Here is a 10,805-nt window from a genome sequence, read left to right on the forward strand (position 1 = left end):
CAGCAGTAAAAAACAATGAAACACAGTGTAATACGACAACAATCATACATAAAAAGTCATACATAAACACAACAATATATAATAATATAATTCAGATAAAATATCTGAATTGTGTGGAGTTGCACCAACACCAAATCTGTCAGTGCTGTAAATATTGCCTTCAGAGCAAAAATAATGCAGTATGGTAGCTCATGAAAGGTGCAGTAAAATAAATGAACGAGTAATGATTTGAGATAAATAAACTTTGATACACTTACATAACCTCAAGATGTTGCGAGTACAAGCTTGAGCACACATTTCCCTGCATACTATTGAGAGGTGTGTTTGCTGGAGAGAGAGAGAGCGGCATACTTGTGATCTCTAAGGGTGGGCTCGTGGTTGGTGGAGGTACAGAGAAGTGCTGCAGCTCTGTCATTTCTCGCAACCTCTGTATGCCAAGTTCACACCAGACAACTTGTTGACTTGAATCAGGAATCTAAGTCATTGTGGTTTTTCACAAATGATTTTTCACCAGGAGGAATCCAAAAACTGTTTTGTCCTGAAAACACACACGCAGAGGTGGCATGGGAAATCAGTGGGTGTGGGAATGACTTGGGATATGCAGACAAATCAAAACACAGTTCGCGGCCTGCTTGTATTGTTGATCTGCAAGGACGACAAGGTTACACGAGTCAGATAGACAGGCCGGTGCAAGCCCATTTTAGAAACAATCAGAATCAGAAATACTTTCTTGACCCTAAAAGGACTTAAAAGTCTGCTCTGGCATGAACTGGGAGCCAATGAAGGGAAGCCAGGACAGGCCCTCATCTGATCAGGTTTGTGGCAGCAGCATTTTGGACTCAGCTGAAGACTTTTGGCGCTAGAGGCAGGCAGACATTACAGTAGTCGAGGACATGACAAATGCATGAATAATAGTCTCTGCATCAGCTAAACTTAGCATGGGCCTAATTTTGGTGACGTTGCGGAGGTGATAAAAAGCAGTCTTGTTGGTGTTTTTTATGTGCGTGACTTGCGAGAGGCTGGGGTCAAAGATGACACCAAAGTGAGAAATGAGGCAGTTGTCAAAGTTTTGGGTAAGATCACTAAAAACATGCTTATGCATAATGGGACCAGCATTTCAGTCTTCCCAGTGTTACACACCAGGAAATTTGAGGGCATCCAAGCTTTAATAGCACACAGACACGCCTCAAGGTTAGCCAATGCAGAGCAGTCATTGTGCTTGATGGGGATAAAAATCTGAGAGCCAGTGTCAGATTTAAGTGACAGATTTGAAAAGATTAAGCATTACTGGTCTGAGAAGTGAAGAAAGCTCTATATAAAGTTTAACAGCTAAGGTCTCAAGGTGACAAGAGGCTGTAAGCGAGTAGTAGCTGTGGAGAGGGCACGTTTATAATCTACCAGGCTGGCATGCCAGGCGTGGTACCAGGCGTGCATTCCATGCCTGTTTCAGCACATGGGTTTCATGATTAAACCAAGGAGTTGAGTTTTTTTTTTTTTTTTTTTTTTTATATCTACAGTACAGGCCAAAAGTTTGGACACACCTTCTCATTCAATGCGTTTTCTTTATTTTCATGACTATTTACATTGTAGATTCTCACTGAAGGAATCAAAACTATGAATGAACACATGTGGAGTTATGTACTTAACAAAAAAAGGTGAAATAACTGAAAACATGTTTTATATTCTAGTTTCTTCAAAATAGCCACCCTTTGCTCTGATTACTGCTTTGCACACTCTTGGCATTCTCTCGATGAGCTTCAAGAGGTAGTCACCTGAAATGGTGTTCACTTCACAGGTGTGCCTTATCAGGGTTAATTAGTGGAATTTCTTGCTTTATCAATGGGGTTGGGACCATCAGTTGTGTTGTGCAGAAGTCATGTTACTACACAGCCGGCAGCCCTATTGGACAACTGTTAAAATTCATATTATGGCAAGAATCAATCAGCTAACTAAAGAAAAACGAGTGGCCATCATTACTTTAAGAAATGAAGGTCAGTCAGTCAATTGCAAAAACTTTAAATGTGTCCCCAAGTGGAGTTGCAAAAACCAACAAGCGCTACAACGAAACTGGCACACATGAGGACCGACCCAGGAAAGGAAGACCAAGAGTCACCTCTGCTTCTGAGGACAAGTTCATCCGAGTCACCAGCCTCAGAAATCGCAAGTTAACAGCAGCTCAGATCAGAGACCAGATAAATGCCACACAGAGTTCTAGCAGCAGACCCATCTCTAGAACAACTGTTAAGAGGAGACTGCGCCAATCAGGCCTTCATGGTCAAATAGCTGCTAGGAAACCACTGCTAAGGAGAGGCAACAAGCAGAAGAGATTTGTTTGGGCCAAGAAACACAAGGAATGGACATTAGACCAGTGGAAATCTGTGCTTTGGTCTGATGAGTCCAAATTTGAGATCTTTGGTTCCAACCGCCGTGTCTTTGTGAGACGCAGAAAAGGTGAACGGATGGATTCCACATGCCTGGTTCCCACTGTGAAGCATGGAGGAGGAGGTGTGATGGTGTGGGGGTGTTTTGCTGGTGACACTGTTGGGGATTTATTCAAAATTGAAGGCACACTGAACCAGCATGGCTACCACAGCATCCTGCAGTGACATGCCATCCCATCCGGTTTGCGTTTAGTTGGACGATCATTTATTTTTCAACAGGACAATGACCCCAAACACACCTCCAGACTGTGTAAGGGCTATTTGATCAAGAAGGAGAGTGATGGAGTGCTGCGGCAGATGACCTGGCCTCCACAGTCACCGGACCTGAACCCAATCCAGATGGTTTGGGGTGAGCTGGACTGCAGAGTGAAGGCAAAGGGGCCAACAAGTGCTAAACACCTCTGGGAACTCCTTCAAGACTGTTGGAAAACCATTTCAGGTGACTACCTCTTGAAGCTCATCGACAGAATGCCAAGAGTGTGCAAAGCAGTAATCAGAGCAAAGGGTGGCTATTTTGAAGAAACTAGAATATAAAACATGTTTTCAGTTATTTCACCTTTTTTTGTTAAGTACATAACTCCACATGTGTTCATTCATAGTTTTGATTCCTTCAGTTAGAATCTACAATGTAAATAGTCATGAAAATAAAGAAAACGCATTGAACGAGAAGGTGTGTCCAAACTTTTGGCCTGTACTGTATAATTAGTGGTGCTACTATATCCAATGCATTTCAGAGCGTCCGACAAGACCCAGGCTGATCAGTGAAAGAGGTGAGGGCAGTAGGAAGCAGGGCAGTGAGTGCAGCAGCTGTAGAGGCATTACTGCGACGACGGCTATGAGTCAAGACAAGAGATGGAGAGAGACCGAGATAGAGATATGATAATACTGGGTTCAGGGATGACAGCAGAGGAACCACGCGTCCTGCGCTCCCGTAGAAATGCATTGTCGATGCATTGATGAGAGTCCCGGCCTGCATCTTTGAACAGTTCACACGCAGCGCTGCAGCACTGATTTTTTGCGAATGCCGAGCCGATTTGCCTCTGATCCGGGGCTTCCGTCGGCGAGCTCCAAAAACCATCGGCGAGCGGAAAATCAGGGCTAAAATCGTGTGGCGTGAACTAGGCATTACACATTTACTTATGATTCAAAGTGCAAATACATTTAGCTTGGAATGCACATCTCAAAAGCACCAGTACCCTTATAAATTTTTCCCAGTTCTGCTTTTCAGAGAAGTGTCTACCAACAGAATGAGGCAGCTGATTTCAGCAAGGGACCGGGGCCACAGGGGTCAACGCTGTGTGAATACTCGGGGTCTATCAGCCTTTAGGAGCCAGTGGTATTGTGGCTGTGTCGTTCCTGGGTGTCACCTCCGACGGCAGGGACGTCTAAATCTTAGTCTTGGCACTTTGGCCCCCTCATTAACATTGTAGATTCCTTTTGACATCGGACTCAGGAGCGTCTGGAAAAACAATAAGCATTTGAATACTGAATTCAATGCCCTGTCGAGGGAGTCAGTCGCCATTCATGCGACGTTAACCATGCACGGTGTCCAAAGACCTCCCCCGGTGGTGCACGAAATGTGAGAGACAGGATGTAAACAAACTTTTGTTGTACACTGAGAGCTGATGAGTGAAACGAGTGTGTGCCGGTTGCATACAGCAATGCAGAATCTTTGCATAAGCCTTAAAGATGCCCAAGAATATAGAGTACGATCTGACTTTCTGAGGAATTCAGCCTTTCTCTTCTTTCTCTCTCTCTCTCTCTCTCTCTCTATTCCCAGAGCTGATCTTTCTCGTCGGTGCTTCCTCTCCCTCTTCCCTCTTCCTTCCTCCTCTCTCTTGCTCTTTCTCCACCACAGGGTAAGGGTTACAGCGTGTTGCTTTTTGAAGTAGATATTTGCATAATCAGATTAAAATACGGGATTGTCAGTGGGCTCCCCCATCAGAAAGTGCTCCAGAGGAGAGAGGGTGCTGTCCAGCCCAACAATAGAGGACTCCCCTCCTCTCCCACCCGTCCGACCGGCCTGCACCTGCATCCCACCCACCCAGGCTGCAGGTCGGCTCCGACAGTCTACGCACGGAGGGAATGACTGCGGCGATGGAGGGCGCAGAGAGGGAGAGAAAACACGAAGGAGGGGTTGGAGTGCAGGACGGGAGTGGGAGGGCAGGGGTTGAGCTGAAATATTTAAACATGCAGAGTGTGAATTGGCTTTAAGGGGATAAAGAGCTCAGGGCCTATCGGTTGGCACCCAGCTCCAGAAATTCTTTTTCATGGGCGCCTCAGCCGGGAAAACGAGGGGCTGCCTGCACTGATCTGGCCCATTGTGATAACAGATTCAGACAGTGTGCTAGACGCTGATAAGGAAATGTGCTCTCAATAGACGATTACCCACGTACTTGGGAGAGAATAGTCAATCAGGCAAATATACTTGGCTGAGGAGATGAGAAGCGTACAGATTTGTTGTTATTTTGAATGCAGAGTTTCATAATCCTGCTGGAAGTTGAGGTCAAAGTAATGCTCGCACTGTGATTGGGTGGTTTCTGTAAATAAGGTGTATCAGCAAAATGACAAACGGGCGACGATGCATTTCACAGCTTGACAAGATGCTTGCCAAAGCTGTCACATGCCACCATATCCAATTTCAAATGTCAATTATTTGAACATTAGCAAGCCCAAATTACACTGACACGTTCACTCAAATACAAGCAATATCCATATTACCATATTCTTCTTTTCATCGTGCCAGACTACCATTAAGTCGAGCATGGCATGTTGCGTTTTGAGTTTGGGTTATTGCAATTCACCATGAAATTGCACAAGGGGTAAATACCTCCCAAATACAGATCGTAGGAGAAGCAGTGGGTTGTACAGTGGTGTCATTCTCCAAAGTACAATATGATTAGTTTTGTGTGTGTGTGCAGGATTACAAGGAGTCACCTGTCCGCTCCCACAGGCCTCCAGTGTGTCCAGCTGCCCTTTGCTCCGTTTACACACCATTAGCCCGTTTAATAGCCGGGGTGAAAGCACCCGAAACCGTAAACCAGCTCTCTGTTTACTCTTCAGCTCAGTTAGTTGCACAAAATGGGGCACATTTCCACAGCCACAATAGGCGATTAGGCATATAAATGTGTGACCTCGGTGTAAACGGCTCTTTGCTGATGACATCACTGCCTGCGGGGAAACTGATGCAAACAAAACACGGTCGCCATTTCCTCCTGCTGATTTTGGCACAATGGTTGGTTTGCAATTGCTCCTAATGCAGTATACGGCATTTCCTGCTGTATATATCCATTTTATTGCAAAGTAAAGTACATTCATAAATCTAGTTTTAAAATGTACACGGGTTAGGAGAATCCAATAGAAGTTATTTGTTTTGGTTTCTCAAAGCCATTGTCTGATGTTTGTGCACATTTTTGATTTGTGTTTCCTCAGTAAAAACTTTTAAAGGAATGATGTTCATACTATTAGTGTATCCAGTATCTGTTTACTGTTATGAAATGACATTTTCAACCAGCACGAACGCACAGCTCCGTTTGCCTTTTTGGTGCCGGTGGTCAGTGTTTGACTCCAGATCGACCTTTGACCCCCGGGTCACAAGTTAAGCTGTTCCTTTCTGCTCCCCTCTCTCTGTCCTCTGGTCAGTGGACAGAGTGCAGAGGTCGGCCTTGTGTCCACACCGTCATCACAGCACTTCTAATGGCCGAGTATCACTGGGCCCATTGAGCAGATACAAAGAGAGTCTACACACAGGCAGCAGCTGCACTCTTCACCTCCGCTCTCTTGTTTCTCATATGGGGTGAAATAATTTCATTACAGAGTCTGAATTAAGAGGGGGAATCAGGCACTAAAGGTTTTATACTGTAATAAATGTATAATGGGTAGAGTGACTTTGTTTTCATGAAAAAAATTGCTTGAGAAAATGGTTTATTAACAAATCATTTATTAAATAAATAGTTCAAATAAATAACATATATTCACAGGCAAACAAAAATAACTTACAAAAGAGGTATTAGAAGATAATTAGAACAATAGTCTTGACAGTAGACAATCAATTCATAATCTTTGGCTATATGACATGCTTATTGTACAAAAAGAGCAACTTAATATACATTTAAATGAGGAGATAATATTGCCCTATGAAGCGTACAATTATTCAAAGAGGATTGTCTGTGTTGCTTGGCCGAATTCTGTGTATCACAAATGGATAATCAAGGAATTACTGAAAACTGTTAGATTAAAGGGGCGAGACACAGTGTGTTAAATGGTACTTTAGAAAAATGTTTTCCCCTAACAGATTGGTGTAAATGAAAATAACCTTAATAAGTAAGGATAAATAAGAAAGGTTAGATTTAGTCTCCTCTGAATGAACAACAACAGCATGTCGACTTAAAAAAAAAAAAAAAAAAAAAAAAGTGCCCCTGGCTATTTCAGAGCGATTGCAGTCCGTGGTGAATTGGGTGAGCCGTTATCTATTCAAATGCCTTGGTGAAACTATTGCTTGAAATGAGAAATTCCTTAATCCCCTTCCAATTTCATCAGTGGCAAAACGCCCTCTTATTGCAAAACGAAATTAGTTCCAGCCGGGCCAGCAACACGGAATATTAACATGAAGACATGAAGGGAATACTGTACATCCAACTTTTACACATCCATGCAGACTACAAATTATTTTTCACCTGCAAATAAATATTTCAACACTGATCGGCGTGGCAGCCGCATCCACATTGTCAGCCGAGAGTGCACCGTTGAATCCATAAACATCACACAATGCTGTATCCTCTGCACTGACACGGCTCAGAGCCACGTGACTCAGGCAACGGTGATACAAATGCAGAGACAAAATGGGAGTCTTGGGACGGGACGGACAAGTTTTCACCCCAGGACGTGGGTAAGAGTGAGAGGGTCCACTCCAGGAATCGGCAGGTTTTTTTTTTTTTTGGCTCTGGTCTACCAGGCCTCAGAGCTGTCACAGCTGGATCCAGGGGACGGGGCCTCGGTGTCACTAGTCAGGCCCCAGGGGTGGGGAGAGGAGTGCAGGCGCTCCACGTTGCCCCTGAGGAAGGTGAGCAGCGCCGTGGGGGAGTGCGAGGCGGGCTGGCCGCTCTGGCTCTCCAGCAGCTGCACCAGGAAGTTGATGTAGCGCATGGCCAGACGCAGGATCTCGTTCTTGCTCAGCTTCTTCTCCGGAGGGTGGGTGGGGATGAGCTTGCGGAGCTCGGCGAAGGCAGTGTTGACGTTGTGCTGGCGCCAGCGCTCCCTGGTGTTGGTGAACACCTTCCTGGTCATGGTGCTTCGGTGGCTGACTGTGGACATAAAGCACAGTGTCAGTGTCTGTGATAGGGAGCCTCAGGTGTGAGCACCACAATGAGAAATACTGTTATGATTTTTGTGTGTGTGTGTGTGTGTGTGTGTAATGCACCTTTGCACTTGCATTACCTCGGCTTTTAACTTTTAAAATCTCTTTATTATTACTATCTTATGTCAAGTTACTTAGGTCTTTAAAGCTGTTTGTCATTATGTTCTTGGTGTGGCTGAAAATTTCCACTGGTGTCGATAAATTAATAATTAAGCTGTATCTCATATAATTTCATTTCATATGAAGCTGATAAAATCCTACAACTGAACTGTTCCTGTTTTTGTATTTTTAGTCTTCTGCAATCTACAATTACAATTAATTATTTTGTCATGTATTTCTTTATTCTTTCATATTTTCTCCCTGTACTACAATTCCCCATCATGATGTATTTTGCCACTTGCCAAACAAGATTTTTTCTAACTGGCATGCCTGGTTAAATAAAGGTTGTAGAAAAGAAAATTAGCATTGTTAACATTTAGATCTTCCCTCACTGTAAAGCCAGGGCTGTGTGCACATCGACATTTATCTCTGCTAAACATTACATTGCAAATGAAGGAGACAAATTAGTGACATTTGCCCTGATTTACATGCCCTTGTAAAATAACCATATTTTACATTGCCTCAAAGCAGAAATAAAAACACAACTCACACCTATCTCTTGGTATAAAACTCTCAAAAACTGCCAAACGACAAAAAATTCTCACCTGTGTGTGTGGGAGTGTGTGTGCAAATGAGCAGAAATATCAGTAGCAGAGTGTGTGCCCTCTCCAGCTCATCAGTGTCCACTGCTGCGGTCGTCCAGGAGTGTGTGTATGTGTCCACTCAGGCTCGTCTTCTCATGCTCGCTGAGAGATCCTTGTGTGTGTGTGAGAGAGGGAAGGAGAGAGTGAGAGAGAGACGGGGGAGAGAGGGGGGAAGACTGGTGCATGCTCGCATCTCACATTTTATAGCAGGGTGAACCCTATTGTGTGACGTGTGCTGTCGTTGAGCCTCTGCGCTCTGTTGCATTGTGTGAGGTTGGTGTTAACTCGAGAGTGATTGTTAACACCAGACCAAGGTGTCCCCCCCCACCACCACCACCCCACGCTGCTCAGCAGAATGTATTTCTACACAAAGAAATAATCTAGGTGGCTCGGATGCTGCAGATAAATTGCCAGCCGAAATGATTTTCCTGCGTAATTCTGCTTCTTTGGAGGTATTCGGGATATTTCAGCAGCTCTCACCATCTCAAACAGCCTTTTAAGTGACTATTTGTGCAGCTTTTATGATTCATTGCTGGTTTAATCCTTGAAGGTTAGCATTAAAGGTGACAAATAAATTCCCATTGAGGTGAAACTGAGACGTTCACCTCTCTGATCCTTCCCTTACTGCGTTGGACACTTGTTCCTTTCTACGCCTCTGACATTAGCCAGGAATAACCCCCCTCCCCATGGTAAAGACCTTGATATCGCTGGCTGCAGTACTATTGAATTCAGCCTGATTGGACCACAAAAGGTAAAAATACCATATCCAGATTGACAGTCGAACAATATGGGTTTTGTTATGACTATGGTAATCTTGTTGAGCCATTCCAAGGGCCACACATAAATTACAGGCAAAATGGGGAGAGCACAGGGTCCTGAGTTGCAGGCGACCTCTCTCTAACCACTCCTCGCCACTCCCCACCTCTCTTCCTCCCTCCCTCCCTCTCTGCCTCCCACTTTCAACCTTGGTTCAGATCAAAAAAATCCAACGTCTAGTTTAACCAATTGTCACTGTTCTTTTTACACCCTTCAAGTGTTGTTTCAAAGACGCAGCCTTCCATAAAAGTCTCTCTGTGTGGAGTAGGAATTTACATAATCCGATTAGGGGCTGGGATTAGCCCCGGGCCTGGAGAACAGGCCCGATGGGGGCTGTTTCTGAATCGGCCATTCATGGGCCTTGCTGCACGTCCAAGGGGCTGCACCTGCAGGCCAGGCGCCATGGCTCTGTGGCTCCATCAGGCCTCCACTGCAGGCATCAGGCCCGCAGACACAAACTCACTGCAGGGTGTTTCAGACAGTTGCCCAGGTGAAAATGACAGCTCACCTGCTTTGATTTCTCTGTTGTGGCAGTGGGGATTTAGTAAGTCATTCTAAACAATGAACATTATAAAGCCCCATTTAGACATATCAAATTTAGCAAGGCTTTTGATATACAGGCAAGTTGTGAGTGTCTGTGTGACAGGAAGAGCCTGTCAAAAAGCATCAACAAAACAAAATGACGCTCATCTGTTTAAGCCAGCCTCATAGAGAATAGAGAAAGTCTGGAGGCAAAAAGCTTGGATGTCATTGGTAGTTTTTAAATTAGTAATTAATAAATTAATAACATCATTATGTCAGTATATCTGGGCAATATATGGACACAGAGCTGGTGCAATAGCTTTCCTGGGTTATAAACTGTGTATGGAGCTAAATGTGATTTCTCCTTTTCTTACAATACACAGTCTGCTGTAGGCTTTCTATTCAGGATGGGAATCGTTGGCTTAACATCAGTTCAATTTGATTCACAATGTCTTAGCTGTTAATTTTAAGATTTTTTAAGAACAATTTTTATTTTTTTGGAATCATTTGATTAAATTTGACTTAGTGAATCACAACTGCAGCAAATGATTCAATTTAGCACTTTTAGCCATAATTTTATTTCCATTGCTAAAGATCTGCAATAATATATGATGCCCTTTTGTTCTGAAATGTCAAAAACAAAGTTGTAATTTATAGTAGTCTTTTGTTTTTTAAAACTCATAAATGATTCAAAGCTTTTCATATTGATTCAGGCCAAAGCCAGAACAATTCATTCTGCTCATTTATTTAAGAAGGTTCATGCCCAGTCAGCAGAATTTATAATCAGTGCATTAAATGAATAATTTACACCTTTATGTTCTCCTATTGCTTATTGGGCCAAATGTTAGCTGGTATTTGTGTGCTGTTGATTGGTCAGGTGATTGTACAGGGCATCTTCTGTTTTAATGAGCTTTTCTAATGAGCTTT

At 43.7% G+C, this 10,805-nt stretch overlaps 1 protein-coding gene across 1 annotated transcript; it reads right to left on the reverse strand.

The window, feature by feature from the left end:
* Positions 1–7,388: 7,388 nt before the first annotated feature.
* Positions 7,389–7,727, reverse strand: tal2 (T-cell acute lymphocytic leukemia 2). The gene has a single exon (XM_030060199.1). The coding sequence runs from the start codon at positions 7,725–7,727 to the stop codon at positions 7,389–7,391; it is 339 nt and encodes a 112-aa protein (XP_029916059.1).
* Positions 7,728–10,805: the final 3,078 nt, after the last annotated feature.

Source organism: Myripristis murdjan, chromosome 9 (genome assembly GCF_902150065.1).
Source record: "Myripristis murdjan chromosome 9, fMyrMur1.1, whole genome shotgun sequence".
Lineage (NCBI taxonomy): Eukaryota > Metazoa > Chordata > Actinopteri > Holocentriformes > Holocentridae > Myripristis > Myripristis murdjan.